We start from the raw sequence: 20,976 nt of genomic DNA, 5'->3' as shown, positions 1-20,976 counted from the left end.
AAGACCCTATATTGCTGACTTATTTCAATTCATCACTTTCCAGCGTTTGAAAAGTTTCAGTTTTTGTTTTTGTTGAAATTTGTATATTTTTACGTTGAATGAAAAAATATTTATTTGATGTTCGAGTAACATTTTATTATCAACTGAGCATGACAGACATTGGAGTAAATTAATTCAACTTTTCTAACTAATTTATGCTGGTTTTTGGGAGTGAAAATTGTTTTAGACATAAATTTCAAATGAATTATGCTACTCTGTAGCTAAGTTGATATTTCATTAAATTCCAAATTATAACATTTTAAATTAGACGAATGTTAACGAACTAGGAAAATTCTTCAATGAATAATGGTTGGTCCCATTTAACGCTGCCTAACAAACTGTCAACAACAAAACAGTTTAACGACACAGCAGCATTGACATTATCACGCACACCAATTAAGATATTATTTACAATCATTTACATGTTCATTAAAAACTTTGAAAAACAAAAACACGTTCAACAGAAATGACACCAGCGCAACTTCAACATCTCATTTCACAACTAAGGCTTGGCTTCAACTTAATTACTTAATTTTAACCGGTGCACTTTTCAATAGCTTCTGCACTTCGCTCTAAAATATTGTTATGTTTCCAGACGCTTCTTTCAGATTAAACGAGGGGTCATTCCATCCTACAAGAAATAAAATTTGTTTCTAAAAGTGCTTCTTCCATCTTCCTTTCAGAGTCCACTTTGAAATTTTTAAAAGAAATTTGAACTAATAGGACAAACATTCACTGAAATAAACTTATTACAGACTAGTAAGCTGAATGGACATTGGACGGAATGTATGTAGCAAGTTTGCTATGAATTCTCCAACGTTAAGATGACCCCTCATCTCATAAACGCTTCACTTTACTAATCATTTTCTCATTTTATTAACAACAAATTATTTATCGTTTTATTGATATTTTTTAAATAATGGCAGTTATTTTGAATAAGATTTCGCCACAGATTTCATTTCATTGTTTTATTGTTAAATTTTTGCTCGAACCGTTTCAATTGAATTATATATTCATATTACTGTGTATAAATTTTGCTTGTATGTTGTTTGCACAATTTAAAAATTTTTGTTTCAAAATTACTCATTGTATCATATATTGAAATTTTATTTGTATTCCATAATTACCGTCAGCGATATTTTTGCTCTTCCCATGATCATCATAATCATCATCAACAACAACATTTTAACATAATTGTTACAATAAGATCAAACTTGATGCCAAAGCTCCCATAAAACAGCTCTTAAATAAATATTCACAAAATAACGCAACTGGAATCATTAGAAAAGCATCACAACAGTAAAAATATGACCAACAAGATGAAGAGTACAAACAACAAAATGAGCAACAAACAAAACAACTGCAAACAACGATAACAAACCAACGAGATTTGCAAACGCCATAAAATGTCTGAAACACTAAACAATAATTTATTTCAGCTCAAATCCTACGGAAAAATCTAATTGTATTAGGAATCTCATTTGAAGACGCACAAACATCGTACAAACACCTACGTACTTGTTTACGCAAACACATACATAAACAGCACACACACACACACACACACACACACACACAACAGCACACACACACACACACATATATATATATATATATACATATATATATATATATATGTATGGTGAGAATTTATCAACCAGGTACTGCAGTTACGGTTGACCAGAACGAGTACCTACATAATGTATACCATCTCTCAGCACGACCAAAGGTGCATCACTGTGAACACCTAACTCGTTCTAGGTTGGACGTGTTAAGTCCCTCCGTGAAGCTGATCAGTAGTGCGAGTTAAAACACCAACTTGCAGTAAATTAGACCAACTGATAAATCTCATGATGGGACGAAACGTATCCAGCTTAGAAGAACGAGTTAGGTGTCCGCAATGATGCATGCATACTTGGTTGGGGTGAGAGGTGGTGTCCATTATGTGCTCGATTGAACCTGCACTAGCGGGTTGACAAATTCTCACCGCTGAACATTCTCACGTACTTTTGGCAACAAGTCAATGGCGTAGGAAATGTGAAATGCGTCCGTCCTAGCTAGACTCCTCATCAGCACTCCCTGACTGTAACTCATATGTTAGACATTTTTTAAGTCATGAAAAACAAATTTACAAGCCTTAAAATTTGTGCAAGCAGTTCCGCGCATGTCATAGCTGCTTAATAAAGAGCAAATATTTTTCTTGCTGATTTTCATTTAATTTTAAACATCTATATCTGTTTTATCAGCCATGTATAAAAAGCACTAATTTCTATAGTTTCATTTTTTTAAACATTAAGTTTTCAAAGACACTATTTCATTTTAACTAAATTTTTATTAATTTAATTAATTTATATTATGTGCGTGATTTACGAATAGATAATCATAATGAGAATAAAATTGTCCCTTTTATGTTTTCTAAATGTGTATTGTTATTTAAAAATTCTTGTAGTATTTTTCATATAATTAAGTAATTGGAAACTCGTCTTCTGGCCCCGCCGGGCAACTGCCGAATCTGTCCACCCCTCTCTACGCCACTGTACCTTTGTACACTCAATATATGAATATAATTTATATACATTGTATGCATCCAATGTATGCGTACACTGTATATACATTGTATGCATATATTCGCAGACTCATACTGACACACATCATACTAAAGATTTACAAGTAGTTTATGAACTTCTAATTCTTGTTTATTATGCAACGAACATTAGAAAAACATTTTATTTCTGGTTTTCCAACAAAGACGCCGAATTAGATGAGGATGTTTGTATCAATTAGGAATTAAAAGTTGCGCGCCATCACCGCGCACTTCTGTAGCAGGCAAATTATTATTAACGCTCAATTGTCATCCTCCTACATCAATTACATTAACTTTTTTTTCTCTATACCTTCGCGTGATGTATCTATCGGCAGCGCAATCATTAATGTTCTTTTTGATGTCGTTATGGATCAAAATGATGATAATGATAATGTGATGTTGATGAAGGTGGTGATGATGTGAGAATGAAATTGATGTTGATACTCTAGATTAGTACTGGTTATCTAATTATGACGATGACGATAAAAATGATGATGCTGATATTAATGATGGAGTTTAATGGCGCATCAACTGCCTTCCAGTACCGAAGTACATTCGATGATTGATGAGAGTGATTATGACGACACTGTCCTTGACGAATGGTAAGTGGAAAAGTCAATGTAATTACTTAAATGGATGAATTCTTTAGAGATGACCTCATTTATGAAAATTTTGATGACGTGCATGTAATTAATGGAGACTGCAGGACAATGTAAGTAGCCTACACGTTACTGTAGTTAGTGTATCAGGGTACAATGCCATTTCGCCCTTGCGAAGGCCTGCGTTATAAGAGTTCGTGTATTCATTCATTGGTATGATATGACAAGTTTTGTTCTCAATGATGATGTGGGAAATTATAATAAGAGTAATGAAGAGGATGATGTTTGTAATGAAGAAGATGATGAAGTCGATGATGTGAATGGTGAAGATGAAGATAAGGAAGAAGTTGGTGAAAAAGATGACGATGAATATGATGAATAGAACGATGGTTGAAGATGATAAAGCTAGAGAGAATGACGACAAAAATGATGATACATATGAAGAGTGATGGCAATGATGAAGAAGATGATGTTTGTGATGAAGATGATGTTTGTGATGAAGATGATGTTTGTGATGAAGATGATGTTTGTGATGAAGATGATGTTTGTGATGAAGATGATGTTTGTGATGAAGATGATGTTTGTGACGAAGATGATGTTTGTGACGAAGATGATGTTTGTGATGAAGATGATGTTTGTGATGAAGATGATGTTTGTGATGAAGATGATGTCGGCAATAATGAAGATGACATTAATAACGATGGTGATGATGATGAAGATGAAAATACTGCAATTGATCTCATTGATCGTGTCACCTTTGTTGTTTCTGACACACTTACATGCTTTTTTATCTATTCTTTCTGTTTATATGAGTAATTTCAAGCATATTTGAGGTTGTTTATTTGTCGGAACATTCATATTTGTTGCTGCTGCTGTTGTCTGCTGCGGCTGTTTGTTCTTTTCATTTGCTTCTTTGTCTGTATCTTTTTCATGTCGTGCATGCTATTTAAATATTTTGATAGGCAGTCTCTTTTGTAACTGCTGTGAAATATTCGGTCTTGTTTGAGATAAGCATTTTCGCGTGACGTATTAACAAACTTGCCTCACATAAAATTTTAATTCCGCAATAAACGAAAAACAGGAATTTTCGATGACCTGCTATTTGCGGCAAGTCTGGACTGATTCGCGCCTGGCATATAAAGACTACAACAAAAGGTTCGTATATAATAATATGCATACATTAGTACAGATTATCATACGCAAACAATTGCTATCAAATGTAAATAAAAGTTGAATAAATAGATGAAATTTATTGGGCTGAAGCGAGTCATCGAACCGCTGAGTTAATAGATCAATTGAAAGAGGAGGATTATTCAAACATTCCTCACAAGATCTGTACACGCGCGCATGTGCAGATTGTGTCGCCGCCACAATAACGACCAACCGACACATCGAGAGTTTTTATGTTTGCGCAACACCTGAGAAAGATATGAGCGTAGAATATCTTTAGTTTGGTTCTCGACATTCAGGGCCCATTCCGCATGCGTCGCCTGTCTGTTTACAACGTTTTTTGCTGGTCCTATTCCGCATTTCATTTTATTTCTCATGAATTCTGCTACAATAAATTAAATTTACAAACTTAAATTGAATATTAAAAGATGGCAACCATTTTTTCTGAATGGGTTTTGATTTTTTAAAAAACCAAATGATTTTTTCAGGCTCACAGGACATTTTGTTTTGTTTTTTCATTCATAAAATGACATTATGACTTTCTTACAAACATTTCAGAATTTACTTTTGCGTAGACTGCGACTCTATGGAAGAAAGTTTAAACTTGAGAGTTTGTTGAAAAAGAGCTACCGGCCCAAAGACCTCCTAACTATTGTTACAAGCATGCTACGAGCGGGCAGTCCCACCTACGATTGCAAAACTCTGCTTATTACTGTTGCCGACAATTTTTAATAAATATTTTTGGAAAGTAATGCAAGCGAACAGTTAGAGTTTACTCAAATATTGCCGTCTTGTTTAGAAAGCAGACGTCTGTTCTTGGAGCAATTGGTCCGAGCAGTGGATTCGATGCAGCAAGACTTTATATAAAACATAATTCCACCAGATTGTGAATCGATTGCTTTATCGAAAACTTATGATTTCATTGAAAATGTTAAAGATATATGCACTGTTTAGTTGTCTTTATCACGCTATTAATCACTAATGTTTACTCACATCATATAAACAACTGAATAATAAAAATTAGAAAACTATTGAACTATTAAAACATTTTCCTTACATTTATGAACTGTTTAAATTTAGAACAACTATATAATTTTTAATTTCATGGTGCTATTATTTTTATAATCCCACGTTGTAATGTTATCATTTCCATGATGAATTGCCGCTGAAACCAGCATAACACTGAACTACAACCAATTCGATCGACTCTGGATACCTGACCTCTTCATTAGGAACCTGAAGTCTGGTCGTCTGCACGCCATCACGCTTCCAAACAGACTCATCAGGTTGTTAATTTATTCACTTATTCACTCATCAGGTTGTTAATTTATTCACTTATTCACTCATCAGGTTGGTAATTTATTTATCATGTTATTTGTTAGTAATTTCTGAATTTCCGCACGCTCTAGCTTTATCCGGAGCTGTTTGTGAAAATTTGCGTTATGTAAAAAGGCTTGCATTATTTTGGAGAGGATAGCATTAGTCTGATTTTTATGACTAACAATTTTTCCCATTTTGATTTTCTTTAATCCTTTGTATCGTTTCTTTTTTAGCTTATCACGTTAATTTTTGGTTGGGTTTCTACATAAAACTAATTTTTTCAGTGGAAAAACTTTAACTTCTTATAAAAATCCTGCTCACGACAAGGCTCTCCAGACCGCCCCTGACCATTATCACTCATGTATGTTCTTGATCAAGTGCGTACCACCGACGCCATGAGACAAAATCAATATCATTTCACTAGATTGTGGGTGCATGACCGCTGCCAACACGTTGTCACCCACCACAATGGAACAAATGTTTCTAAAGGAAATGCACTTGCCTACCCTGCCGAGCAATATATTTCTTGCCGGCCGAGCATTCATTCATACATTGATGAAAAATAACATTGCTCTTATCTTATTGGATAGATTCGTTCGTGTTCTACAACTGTTGTTTACATTTCATTACAATTCTAATTGTTGTAGTTTCTTGAACTTACATGCTCAAAAGTAGATAAGCTTCCAAGTTAGTTAACTATGGGTTGTTAATGTCATTGATCAGTTCATGTTTTAGAAGAAATTTAAAATAAAAAATATTACGGTTTGAATATAAACTTAAACGTTCTAGATTATCACCAGATGGCACGGTGCTGTACAGCCAGAGATTGTCAATGACATTAGTTTGTAACATGGTGCTGGATAGGTACCCTATGGACAACCAAACGTGTTTCATTGAGTTTGGAAGCTGTTGGTTTATTTTATTTAATTATCGCAAATAATTAAACGGGTTTTGAAAGTTGAAAATAGGATGAGCAAATAAAATAAGATTTTTTACGAATATTCGAAATTATAAATGGACTATGAATAGTTTGTTGAAATAAATCAATATGATATTTGAAAGCAAACAGATGTTTGGAGCACAAATGTAAGCTTGCAAACTTATAGACCACACACTCACGCACACAAACACTCACACACCCTCGCAAGTACTCGCGCCCACCAACGTGTTCGATCAAACATACACGCAAAACACATGCATGCTAAGTTCAATATGCACACGAACACGCAAAATCCTAGATGCCTATACGACTGATGATTTAATCTTCAACTGGCGCATCAACCAGTCAGCAGTCGAGATGCCTGAGACGGTCAGTCTGCCAGAATATAACATCGTAAAAGTGACCAGCATCGTTTGCAGCACCAACTTCAACAGCACAGGTCACCTTCTACCAGTCATGCAATGCATATTAAATATTTAATATTTTAACGCCGGCCAGAAAATATTTGCTGTTTAATTAATTACAGATTTTCAATTATTTAATTAATTTACGATTTTCTACTAAAGCAATTTTTGGTAGCCGTTTAATTTATAATTTCATTTTAATTGTAAACTTTTTTCAGTAGTTAAAGTTATTGATTGTGAACTTAGCTGAATATTAGAAACAACAATACAAACAATTAATAAAATATTGCAGGATCGTTCCCATGTTTAAAAGCCAACTTTCATTTGAATCGTCGTTTGAGAGCTTACATGCTGACCACCTACCTGCCGAGTTTCCTGGTGGTCCTCCTGTCATGGCTCTCCTTCTGGATCGATCCCGAGTCCACCCCCGCCAGAACCTCCCTCAGCATACTCACCATCTTAACGGTTCGTGTGTTGCTTGCTGGTTGCTGGGCTTATTTTAATTTGATAATTGAAAACATTTTTTAAAATTTTTTAATACAAAATAAATAAAAACTTTATTTATAGCCAGTTAATTAAAAAATTTTTAATGATTTCAAATTTGCTTTCGGGCATTTCATTCATGAATTTTCGCTGCATGACTTTAACCACTCTTAAGAAGCACAATATTTTTATTAATTTTTAACTGAAAACTACAAAAACTTGAGCGATGAGAATGTTAACGTGTAACTGACTGAGCAACCCAACTACAAGGTGACCACACAAAGTTCCTCTTTGATGCGCAACACGCCAACTGGCTCGTTCACGAAGGCCATTGATGTCTGGATGGCTACGTGTCTCGTCTTCGTCTTCGCTGCGTTCATCGAGTACAGCATCGTGAACACGTTGAGCAGGAAGAAGAAGAAGATCCTGGTAGGTGTAATACTGATACAATTCACTTTTTTTTTTTATTAAGTTATGTTCATGATTTGAAAATATCTAGAATAAAAAATTTAATAAAACGGATATAAAATAATTGTAACAGTCTAGCAACACAGTAGAACCAGTTAAAGATGTAAATTCAACGTTGGAACAATCGGCAAAGAACGTTTTAAAATCTGGAAGCGACCATGCAATCATCAAAAACAAAAGTTTCAGCAATGGAATTGAGCATGTCAGCAGAACTCCGGCCGATATGTTCCAGACCAAAAGCACAAAAGACAATCTTTTTGGATCAGGCTGGACCAAAGTGAAACAATACCTGCAAGGGCACTACAATGATGAGCCCGCTGTCTTCGTCGAATTAATCTCAAGAATTTTTTTTCCATCTCTGTTTTTTATTTTCAACATCGTCTACTGGCCGTTTTATTTAACAAGATCTTCCACTTGAGAGCTTTGAGTCAAAGTGAATCGTTAGGAATTGAAATCAGTATAAATGAATAAAAATTTCAATATTTGAGCGAGGAGTGAACTAGTTCTGTATATTAATATTGATATTTAATTACTCTACAAACTTCAACTTTGTAAACATTTTCTTAAATGTTGTATCGCATGTATTACATTTTTATATTTATATAAAATTCGTAGTTATTTTGGCATTGTTCATTCGTTTAACGCGTATTTAGACACCCTCAACAAGCTGTGCTTACAGCCTTGCAGTGCTTCTATGGAGTTATGACTTCTTACGTACTCGTGAAACAACTTCCTTAATGTGTACTTATGTAATTACTAATTAATGTTATTTTGTGCTTCGTATTGTTGCTTTACTTTTCTGCACAAGATGTTCATTTGTGTGGTTTGATTGCAATGTACCAATTCATAAATGATGTGGCATCATCATGTGTCATGAACATCGAAAAAATTGTGTATCATTGTTATTATTATTATCATTGTTGTTACTGTTGTTGTTTTTGTTAATTTGAATACATTATTATGAATATATAGTATTATTCAGTTGTTAATAACGAAATTTGCGGTAAATGCTTTTAAAGATATAGATGGATAACAATAGATGAATAGTTTGAATTCGAACATGCAAATGTAAATTTCGATTTAAAAGATTTAATAAAATTTCGTACCTCAGTGTTTTGAATAATTGATCAGTATGATCAACAAATATCCAGCAAAATAAATAAATAAATCAATCAATCAATGAACGACCAACCGAACAAACGAATGAATTAACGAATGAACGAACGTTCGAACGTATCAATGAATCAGTGAGTCAATGGATCAATAAATATATTATAGGCCTATAACGTTGCTTAATATGAAAATCATAGGAATTGAGATAAAGCGCTTTCGTTAAGAATTGGAAGAAAACGATTGAGAACAATACCGAGAAGAAAATACCTGTGTATAATACCGTGGTGTATAGTTCTTACATCTAATTCTTTGTATTTTTTTTATTTCTGTCAATTGTATAAAATAAATTAATCATATTTCACTTGTAAATTATATAAAAACTTTAAATGAAGGAGAACAAAAAAGCCAGTTTCGAAATTTGGCCTCACGATAAGGTTTGCAAATGCACACGCTTGGTTGCAAACAAAAGGTGAGCCGAGTTACAGGTAGATTTCAATTTATTTTGATTGCTCTCCTCCTCAGAATTAATTGGTGTTGGTTTTTTTCAAAGGAACATTTTTCATCACAAAAGATTAATTTATCGTAAACATTTTTCTTGTTTTATTTTCATGATAAATTTGTAATCATTATTATTTTTTGAAAATTATCTTATATTTTAATTAAATTAAAAATTAAATTAAAAATGCTAATTAGTAATTATGTGGTAATTAGTGAATGTTATGAATGATAGTTCAATATTATTAAATAATTATTTATTATATATTACAAAATAGAGAATTTAAATTTTTCTTCTGAGATGCTTAAACAAAAAAAAAAAATATGAAGTTGAAGATAATGACCCTACTTCTACTACTAATAATATTATTAAAATTTTAAATAATGATCAAATTGTGATTGAATTTTTATAATCAAATTAATTGACTCCAAAGTGAAATTAAAAAAAAATATGTTGAGGTGTAATAATATTATTTGATATTATATGTTAACATGAAAGCTTCAAATAAATTTTAGTTGAAAAATAAGTTAAATTATGTGTATAATTTTATTTAAAAGTCATCAACAGTATTTTTTATAATGTATAATATGTAATAATATGTTTTATGATATAATATGCATAAATTTTTTGAAGTTGTCATATCACACCACACCATTTTCGAATTGAAATTATTTCAAAACAGATACACCAGAAAGGCATTTGGAGCAGGGCTTGTATACTGTTGAAAATGACAGAGCAGGGCAGTTTTTCAAACAATCTTCTGGATTTTGATAACTTTGATCCGTTCTCTGTTTCTTCCACTGTTTGTACATTTTTCAATTAATTTTTTTTAAATATTCAACATATTTTTAAACACTCTCCATCTTTTTAATTTTTTACCTTCTTTAGCAGAAAGCCAGCACTCACAATGAAGCAACAGCCAATCTATCCTCATCCATTTTTGACAACGACCCCTTTGGAGCTGATGACTGGCAGCATGCAATGGGAAATGTTGGCAGTTCCGAAAGCAATTTTTTTCCAAATGGAGAATCACTGAAGAAAAATGAAAATGAACAAAAAATTGCATTTAATTCTTTTGGCAATGATTCAAACGATTTCATGAACTTTGAAAATCAAAATGGTAAAGCCAATGAGAAAATAAAATTTGATGATGATTTATTTGCTGCCAAGCCATATGATTATTCTGAAGGCAGCAACAGTCAACAAAGTACTACTGTCACCAAAGAATCAAAATCTATAATTAAAAATAACACCAACAATATTTTCAATGATGGTTTTGAACCTCCTCACCTGCAAACAACAAAGACGACATCAACATTCATTAGTGATGAAAGTTCACCAGGCTCAACTTCCATAACAACTACAACAACCACAACTACTACAAAAGCTCTATCCTCCAACCTTGATGACCTTGATGATGATTGGCTGAACAGTGTCAAGGCCATCCAATTAAATGATGCCACCAGTAAGGAGAAGTTGGATGACAAGAAGAATTTGAATGAGGTCGTTCATGAAGTTTGTTTTCACAACCATCCCCACATCATCATATCATATTTTAATTTTTTAATTTTCTTATTTCTAATCTAATGGCTGATTATTTGTTATTCACTTACATACAATATAAAAATTTAACCATTTAATATTATTTTGAACTAAAATTTTTGTATGTTTAAATTAAATTGTTGGATGTTTCTGCAAAAGTTTGTGTGATACCCGTCTAACAGAATAAATTTTTATTGTGCTCTGTAATGAGGCGGTTGGTTAGGTAGTTGACTGCTTCTAAGAACAATCCTGACTTCATCAGGTCGAGGCCTATTTGTACAGCAACCTTTGAAAGTTGTTTTGAATCGACAACTTGATTGTTTTGTTTGCATAATTTGCAAACATTTGTTGGAACTGTTCATTACATTTTTTTGCAGATTTAAATTTGAATTACTTGAATGCATTTGTGCAAGATTTATGCTGCTTTTTATTAGCGTTTATTTAGATGTTCAATTGGAGATTTGAATACTATTTGAGCAAAAGATTCAAAAATATCATCGTCTATATATTCTTGTTTGAATTTAAACAACTGACTTGATTAGGAGGTTGGGAGGTGTGCTGATGAAATGTTGTCTCGAAGCAAGCCCACTAACGAGGTTGATGGACGTTCAGTGACGAATCTTCACACATCAAACAACAACTGTAACAGAAACAAAATTAACAACAGCAGCAACAACAGTTATTCAACTACTGCAACTACTGATATCAACGCTGACCACGGTCAACTTAATGATTGTGTTAAAAGACTTCATCTACATAACCTTCAGACCATGCCCAAATCCAATATTAAATACAGTGTTCATGCACTTTCAGCTGCAGAAGATGAGGAGGAGGAAGAGGAAGAAGATGATGATGGCGAAATGATGGAAACTGCTTGCGCTGTCAAAGTAAATGATGGAAAAGATGATCATGAACATCATCTCAGCCCAGTTACTCATCTCAATCAAAACGACAGCCAGGAAAAGGTTTCCATTGGTGGCGGTGATTGTTGTGTTGATAACAAAGATGCTAAAAAGAAAGGTTTTTTTGGCAAAGATGATGATGATGATGATGATGATGATGATGATGATGATGATGATGATAATGAAGAAAAGGATGAAGAAGAAGAAGAAGATGATGATGATAAAGAAGTGAATCAAGAGTCTTTGATTGATAAGATGACTTTAAAAACACAAAGCTGTGATAAGTATGATAAGGATGTTATCATCAACAGACTTCAACACAGAGATTGCAAGGAGGACTTCAGCACATGCAGTAGTGTACCTATTTATAAAGATACAATCGGTCATTGTGTTGAAGGTTCTAACAGTAATAAGAAGAAATTCATTCGCAATGCTTTCGTTGGTTCTGTTGATATTTCTGAATCTAAAGATCATCATCATCGTCGTCGTCGTCGTCATGGTCATGATGATAATGATGATGATGGTGGTGGTGATTGTCATGATGATGATGATTGTGGCGATGGTCATGGTAATGATGATGATGACGGCATACAGTCGGAGCAAGACTCATTCAATGCGGATGAGGTGCTCGGTGAATTGTTGAGAATTCAGAATGAGGAAAAGACGGCATCATCGTCATCGTTACCAGCACCACTTCCTCGTCATTCACTCGCATCATTTTCTTCATCGCCACAAGCTGTCATGTCAACAATTGAAGAAAACAACGATGATGGTGATGGTGATAGTGAGATAGACGAATATGCAGGTTGTGATTCAGCTTATAGGATGATGATTCAAGAGGAATATGATGATGAAATGAGTAGACGCGTTGATGACCGTGATGATGATAATGTTGAATACGGTGGCGTAAGATACGTAGACAGTGATTTTAATGAATCGTTTAATAGAGCCACACGTAGCGATGGCAATTATAATGCAAGTTATGAAATAACTGATGATGGTGATAGAAAAGAAAATCATGATGATGGGGATGATAATAACGATGTTGGAAGTAGAAAATTGCGGTCTGCAAAAGAAAATGATAATTTCTGGAAGGATGGTGATAAGATGACGATGGTAGTGACGCCTAATGGCGAGAGTGATAATGATGATAAGATAGGTGATTCAACTGCAATTCATGTCGGATCAACTTCTTCATTCAAATCTGGTGCTACTAATCAAGGACCATCATCATTTACACCATCATCATCATCTTCTTCTTTTTCTTCTTCTTCTTCTTCAGGAACAACAACAACAACAGTAGCATCATTATCATCCCGAATCAAGTTGAATGATGGCGCTCCAATGAGATTCCATTGTGCCCACATTTTGAATGGGAGTGACAAAAATATTGATGACCACGGTCATGATACTACTACTACTACTACTACTACTACTACTACTACTACTACTACTACTACTACTACTACTACTGCTACTAATAATAATAGTAATAATAATAATAATTTTTATGATAATAATGATAATAAAAGTAAAAACCACAAGAGAAGTGCCTTTGCCGAATTAGCATCTACTGGTAATTATTACCTTTGATGATGATGATGTTGATGATGAGGATTATTATTATTATTATTATTATTATTATTATTATTATTATTATTATTATTATTATTATTATGGTGATGATGATGATGATGATGGCGATTTTGATTCTGATAAGGATGATGTTGATGATAAGGATGATGAAGATGATGATAACAGTGAGGATGATGATGGCAGTGATGATGATGACAGTGATGATGATGATGACAGTGATGATGATGATGATGATTAAGATGACGTCAGGTAAAACTTTTAGTGCGCGTTTATGCTAATTTTAAATTAAAGAGCTAAAGTTGAATGGTGGAAAAAATTATGAAAATGACGATGACGATGATGATTGTATAATTAGCTACTTAACTGGTGAATAAACAAACAGATTAAATTCTTTGCATGTGGAGAATTGAAATGCAGGCCTGCGCCTGTTGTTCACAACATGCCTGTTGAGGATGATGATGATGTGATGATGGTGATGATGATGTGTGCGTGTGTGTGTGTGAGAAAGAGAGAGAGTGTGTGTGGTGTGTGTGTGTGTGTGTGTGTGTGTGTGTGTGTGTGTGTGTGTGTGTGTGTGTGTGTGTGTGTGTGTGGGCTATTTGACTCCATTAGATAAAATTAATTTTAATTCTAATTAAAACGTTCACATTGTATGGCGCGCGTGTCTGTCAAATGATGACGAAGAAAATACTCATTTGCTGATGATGAAAGACATCCACCAGGAAGCTACGACGGAGTCTCCAGTCTGCAATCTATCAACACTCAACCAGGCAACTAACCAACCAACCAGCCAATCAACCAACTAACCAACCAACCTTACAATCAATCAGCCAACCAACCAATAAATCAATCAACCAACCAACCACATTTTATATCAGTCGTACATCACATGTTAAACGCTTCTTGGATGATTCGTATAAATAATTTAGAATGATAGAGCATGCGCTTGTTAACTTGCACTCCTCAGAAGTTGCTGCTGTAACGCCCAAAATGGCGTTAAATAATTCAGTACACCTGAATCAGAAATGTGATATGTTTTACAAATTCTGTTATGCCTTCAAGTATCTATATTAGTTTACGGTATGTATTTGATTGCACATAAATAAAGTTTAAATGTGTTTGTTTGTGTGTGGTTGTTTCTGTCTGTTTGTTTGTGTGAAGGTAGGTGCGAGGTGTTAGTTTTAATTACAATTATAGAATTTGATTGTTGTTGGTGGGCTTGTTGCTAGTTCAACGCATTTGCTTGTTTGTGATGGAATGTAATACTATGTGATGTGATGTGGTCATTCTTTGAATAGTTTGATAGGCTATGTATAATTCAAACGTATAATTAAATTACTTTAAAAAATAAATTAATATTCAATTGATCAATTATTCAATCGTCTAACATTTCAGCCAATGAGCGATCATTCTTCAAAGCATCCAGCCAACAAATAAAATCAATTTCAATAACAATCAGCTATCATTTAGTTACTCATACATCCCACACACACTCACACACACCAACATACATAAATACATACATACTTACATACATAGGCAAATTGCATGCATAACATTAACGAAAGAATGTTAGCCTCATAATTTATTTGCATCGCCGTTAAAGTGTTTATTGTATAAATTCGTCATCTACTCGCTTGTCTTTTTTTTAAAGCTTTCAACTTTTTCTAATGAACTACTTTATATACACAAAATTTCAATGATTAACAATCATTATAACTTAATAGTTTAAGAATCGGCAAAACAAACATGCTTACTACCAATGACTCAACTCTTATCTTTGAGCCACAAATACTCAATCTCCTACGTGTCCTTCACCAACTCGTCGAATTTGCTTTTAAGAATGTACCGTCATCTGTTGAACTGATTCTGATGAAATCATTAATTGACATTTGAACAAGTTCATCGTCTTCACCATCATCAACCACTAATGTGGTTTGTACGAGGATCTTATTCAAATGTAGTGATGATATTTCGAGTGTTATTCGCTTGCTAGGGAGTTGCATTTGAGATTGGGATTATGGAAAGTTACACAGCGATGGAAAAGTAATTGGATTGTTGTTGTTGAACGTTCTTACATGGATGTAATATATTTTTTCCATAATAACTCACCTACTTCATCTCTTGATCCCTCTAATTATTATCATCATCTAACCGCTGATATCAAAAGTGACAAAAATCGAATTGCTTTCCTCTGTTTAGACTGTTTATATCTTGCTCGTTTTGTGGTGCAGCGCTCATTTGACGTGCTATCGCTACTACCTGGAAGTTGATGCTGCTACTACCGCGGCTGCTCCTCTACCTTTTGTTGTTATTCTTTGTGATCTTTGGTAACTGCTACTAAATGATTTTATAGTAAGCGTATTGTCAAGAAACTTACCCCTAAATGGTTGATCACGATAATTTGATATTCAATAACGTTGTCAATATTTCAATCATATCAAAATTATATATTAAATATATTATATTATTATATATCATAATATATATAAAATATATTATTATCATCATTTCAGTATATGTTTTTGTTCAAATAATTCAAAACAAAAACGTGAATATTATTAATTTCTAAGAGAGTTTAATGTGGACTGTTTATTTATTATTATTAGCTTAGGATTGGTGGTAATAGTGATAGCAATAATGTTGAAAATAATTGCAATATGCATTATAGAACATTTTAGTACAATCGACTGACTGACTTACTCTAACTTAAACTACGCCGCTTGGCACGTCCAAACTTGCTTCTGCAGATTCTTTTATTCAGTCAATCGTTCTGACATATAGTTAGTTATTCGTTCGTTCTTTTATTCATTTATTTGTCCGCTCAGTAATTGACTAATTTATTTATTTGCTTGTTCATTCATTCATTCACACATTAACTTCCTTAATTTGTTCGCTTTCTCATTAAATAATTAATTAAATCATTCATTCATTCGTTTATTCACTTCTTCATTATAGAAATTTATTGTTTCACTGCGTGACATAATCAGCTTATAAAGGCATGTTAATTTAAATTCAATATAGCACGCATGTATTAATGTACAACTGATTTGCATTCGGCTTTCTGCAAAAGTTCTCTTACACCAGCCAACCGCCTGTCGTCCTTTATCATTCGTTCTCGTGCAACTGCAATGTTTTACTGGATGAGATTTAATTGATTAATATTTAAATTGAATTCAATTCGTTTATTGTTTGCGGGATTTCATTGGCATGCATGTGTGCAACAGTTGCCTTACCTTGTGAGTAGTTTGAAACTGTCGGCTTACGTACTTTCATTTGTATTTGTATTGGAGTTAATAATAATATCGCTGTGCGTGTGTGCTTGTTTGAACGTTATTGTCTAGCATTGAAAGGCTCAAGTCAAGTGTCGTATTATATCAACATGTACATTGAAGGTACAATTGTAAGTCAGCTGTTCACTGCATATGCGAATAGTTTATTTCTAAGCACTATGAAAGAGATATTTCGTTCGTTTGTTATAAACAATTAGACATTTAAATATTATTTACATTTTAAATAATCTTCTTCATTCTTGTTTTTGAAGGAAGAAACTAAAGATTTTAACAAAACAACTTCTGCTGTTGCTAACAACCAGACATCAACCAGCACAGGTGCTACTAAAGCCTCTGCTGCTGTCACAGTTACCACCACAGCTACCACTCATAAAATTAGCGGAAACAAAAAAAAGATGGACCATTCAGGTTAAGTTGTTGATGTTTATGTGAACATGCTGCTGTAATCAATCTAGTTTTGTTTAGATTTTTGAATAAAAGTGAATAGTTGATGTTGGTTTTTTATTGCCGGTTTTTAAAAAGTGTTTTCTATTTAGAGAATAAAAATCCACCAAACTCAGATGACAGTGGCAAGTTCAGTGTCCACAGCCGCTACAACAACGCAAGCAGCAACCTCATCATTGAAAGTGACAACGGCGATGATGATGAGGAATTGCAAGAAAATAAGCAACAGCAGTCCGATAAAGGTTTGGCTGGTTTGAAAAAGATGGAGAGAAATGTCGAAGACGATTTTGTTATAAAATCAAAGTCGCCTCAACAGCAACCTCACAAGGGCAGGGAAGCTTCGGAAGCTGCCGAGAAAGCTTCTGCTATGATTTTCAATTACGTTGGTTTCTTGCTTTCATTCTATTTCTGCTAATTTTCCAATGATCGCTTTGTGTATTCATTTTTATATATTGGAAATGTTTGATTCTTTAAAGTACAAGTTATTTCATCATCATAATCATCGCATTCATCAAATACATCAATATATATATATATAATCACCGTATGTATCATCATCGTCGTATACACCATACCATATATATCTCCATCATATATATCGCCATCACATCATAATCATCGTGACATCATCATCGACATCTCACATAAACTCGGAACGCCTCTATAGAGTAGCAGCATGGATAACATGTGTGTGCAGTGCAACAAGCGCGTCTACGAGATGGAGAAGATAACTGTCGACACCATCATCTACCACAAGGCCTGCTTCCGTTGCGTCGTCTGTGGACGCATGCTCAGGTGATTGCTACTGCTGCTGCTGATGATGATGATGCTGATGAATTGGAGAGTTTTTTTGATGACTGGGATTATAATTAGAATGATTTGATGATTACGATGATAATGGTATTTTAATTACAAATGATTATTGCGTTATTTAAATTTTTTTTTGAAAATTCAAAAAAGTTTTGATTAAATGAAGTCGGGTTAACCAAATTTTTTAAAATTTAATAAATTTTTATTTATCTTTGTAAAATTTATACACGAGAAATTAAAAAATATTCAGAAAGCGATAGACGAGTGAATTTAACATCCTGTTTTTATTCTTCTCTATCAAGTTTCAAAACATTTTGCAAAAGTTTTTCTGTATGCAAGCTCTGCACTTCTCCTTTATATAGTATTTATTTCCAGTTGTTTTTAGTTTGGCTCCGCTCCGTCCAACAACCATTTTTTGGTAGTTTCATATGATAGTGTCATTTTTCTAATCCAAAAGCCTTTGAAGCTGGTATCAGTTAGCTTTCATTTGTGCATTTGTATGGATTAATAATGATGATGATAAATGAAAGTGACGAAATGATGATGTCGTAATAACGTAACGGCAATTCATAAACAGTTTGGGTAACTATTCAGCCATGGATGGGCAAATGTACTGCAAGACTGATTTCATGAAGACAATCAAGATGAAAGGTGGATTGTTTTTTTACCTTCTTTCTTGCAGATTCTGGTAGATTCCTTATGATATATCAATTTACTTCAAGTTGTTTTATTATTGTGGTGTATTTATTATTATTAAAATCCTTTTGTAAACAATTTTGAATGATGATGCTTTGTTTCAGGTTCTACAATAACTCAATCGCCCGAACCATCCAGTCAAAGTAATTTTTCATATTTTAATGGCGCTAAAATTTTTATAATACTACCTTTTCTTGAATAACGCCGAATTTTTTCAGAACGCAGTTCATCTGAGTTTGATGATGAAGATGCGTTGAGGTGAGTCATTCGTAAATTTGCTGATGTGGCATGAATTTTAAATATTGTCTTCGTTCATGTTGATGTTACTCGTTTTAAATTTATGAATTTATTACTTCCGTTAAGTATTTACGTTATTGTGAAGAGTTTATTCATTATTATATTACTTTGAATTTTCCAGTTGTTAAATTTGAATTGAACTTTTTTGTTGGTTTGATTTTATATTTGATTTTTTTATTTTATTTATTTTATCAGAATATTTAACCTTGTCGTTATCAATGTGATATTTTGACAAAATTTTGTTTTTTATTTGCAGGAGCCAGTATGAAGAAGAGGTATAAATCATTATGTTAACTTTTTTAAACAGCTCAGAAAAAATTTGTCTTCAAAGATCAATTATCCCTCGTCATACGTTAACCAGTTTTCAGGAATTCCAGTTAAGAACGTTCGAAGCAAATTCGAAACGACTCCCAAGTCTCAAGACGGCCTGAATCAACGACAGCATACGCACACAGCTTCAGCAGCAGCAGCATCTCAAGGCCCGGTTCACTACAAGGAGGATGCTGATGACGACCCACAACTCAACAGACCAGCTGATATCGTTGTTTCCAGCAATGTTTGCGTCATAGAAGAAGAGTTACCACCTCCATCCTTGGCAAAAAATTTGAGAAGCATGTTCGAAAACAAAGATGCAAGCCAATCACCTTCCTCCCAACAGCAGCAAAGCAAGCAGCAGTTGAATAAAACGAGATCCAGAGAGTCTCAGAAAAATTCTTACAATCAATCTCCCGATGTTGTAGGCAATAAAAAAACTTCATCATCTTCATCTTCAACGCCAGCCTCACAGCAACCAAGAAGTAACGTAACAACTCCAGCTGATGCATCAACAACGAGCCAATCACGTCAGGTCGACATTTCTACGTTGGCGACAACCACAGAGTTCCAAAAACAAGAGCTTCCTCCGTCCGGAACGGCGCGTAGTTTGTTAGAAAGATGGCGAAACATTGAAGAGGAGACAACAGTTTCGAGGAGATCGCGTGGACCTTCCAGATCATCCGCCACATCTGCTTCCAATGCCGCTAAAAGGTCTCAATCGTCAACTCGCGTGGAAATATCTGAAAGGTTGAAAGTGGTCGAAAGTGATCGGCCAAAAGTAACTTCCAGACGTTCAAGAGATGACGACGACGACTCGGGCGACGTTGATGGAGACGGGTGTGATGGCCTGCCTCCTCACATGATGGCCAAGCAACGAACTGATATGTTCAGAGATTTGCAACAAAATAAAAACACCAGTGCTGTCTTCGTGCCCAAACCAAAGGTGAGGTTTTTGTTGTTTTGACAGCATATTTCAATCATTCGCAATTGAATAGTAAAATCTAAACCAATCCATATCATTCAGTTAATTCAACTTTAATATCAATTCCTATGCGCCAGTATTTAACTTGAAACATGAACGATGAATCTACATTGATATAGTTAATTAATTTAGGATATGATGATATTGAATTTAATAATTATTTTGATGCTTACAACAAATGAAATTGTGAACTGAAACACTAAGGCCATAGAGGAGAACCTGAAAGTAAGTTCTCATCTTCTATGTACCTTACTTTGTCTTTTCGAGATGTACACAATTAATATTTTTATTCTTAGAAGTTTTTTATAATTTTTTTTGTTTTTCCTTTATTCAAGACTTTGTTTCACGTTACTATCGCAGAAAGTATTTTAACATTTTATACAGGCTTATTTCATCTATTTCTTCAACTCGTTCAGGAAACTAACACTTTTGTTCGTTTAGTTTTGAAAACTTTAACCCATTTCATTCAACTTTAGAATTTAG

At 33.8% G+C, this 20,976-nt stretch overlaps 4 protein-coding genes across 4 annotated transcripts; all 4 read left to right on the top strand.

The window, feature by feature from the left end:
- Nucleotides 1–3,442: 3,442 nt before the first annotated feature.
- Nucleotides 3,443–8,978, top strand: HELRODRAFT_188291 (hypothetical protein; the record flags this gene model as incomplete). The annotated part of the gene is made up of 8 exons (XM_009017303.1): nt 3,443–3,568; nt 4,304–4,377; nt 5,568–5,678; nt 6,502–6,620; nt 6,951–7,091; nt 7,349–7,521; nt 7,810–7,968; nt 8,081–8,978. The coding sequence occupies 8 exons, from the start codon at nt 3,443–3,445 to the stop codon at nt 8,423–8,425; spliced, it is 1,248 nt and encodes a 415-aa protein (XP_009015551.1). The 3' UTR covers nt 8,426–8,978.
- Nucleotides 8,979–9,506: 528 nt separating this feature from the next.
- Nucleotides 9,507–13,653, top strand: HELRODRAFT_160335 (hypothetical protein; the record flags this gene model as incomplete). The annotated part of the gene is made up of 4 exons (XM_009017302.1): nt 9,507–9,554; nt 10,299–10,418; nt 10,505–11,131; nt 11,701–13,653. The coding sequence occupies 4 exons, from the start codon at nt 9,507–9,509 to the stop codon at nt 13,651–13,653; spliced, it is 2,748 nt and encodes a 915-aa protein (XP_009015550.1).
- Nucleotides 13,654–17,038: 3,385 nt separating this feature from the next.
- On the top strand, nt 17,039–17,808 carry HELRODRAFT_160334 (hypothetical protein; the record flags this gene model as incomplete). The annotated part of the gene is made up of 3 exons (XM_009017301.1): nt 17,039–17,059; nt 17,201–17,357; nt 17,510–17,808. 3 exons carry the CDS (start codon nt 17,039–17,041, stop codon nt 17,806–17,808), a joined length of 477 nt encoding a protein of 158 aa, XP_009015549.1.
- Nucleotides 17,809–18,078: 270 nt separating this feature from the next.
- Nucleotides 18,079–18,895, top strand: HELRODRAFT_63928 (hypothetical protein; the record flags this gene model as incomplete). The annotated part of the gene is made up of 2 exons (XM_009017300.1): nt 18,079–18,188; nt 18,781–18,895. The coding sequence occupies 2 exons, from the start codon at nt 18,079–18,081 to the stop codon at nt 18,893–18,895; spliced, it is 225 nt and encodes a 74-aa protein (XP_009015548.1).
- Nucleotides 18,896–20,976: the final 2,081 nt, after the last annotated feature.

The sequence above is a fragment of the Helobdella robusta genome (genome assembly GCF_000326865.2).
Source record: "Helobdella robusta unplaced genomic scaffold HELROscaffold_2, whole genome shotgun sequence".
Classification (NCBI taxonomy): domain Eukaryota; kingdom Metazoa; phylum Annelida; class Clitellata; order Rhynchobdellida; family Glossiphoniidae; genus Helobdella; species Helobdella robusta.
This window is presented reverse-complemented; position numbering and strand designations above follow the sequence as displayed.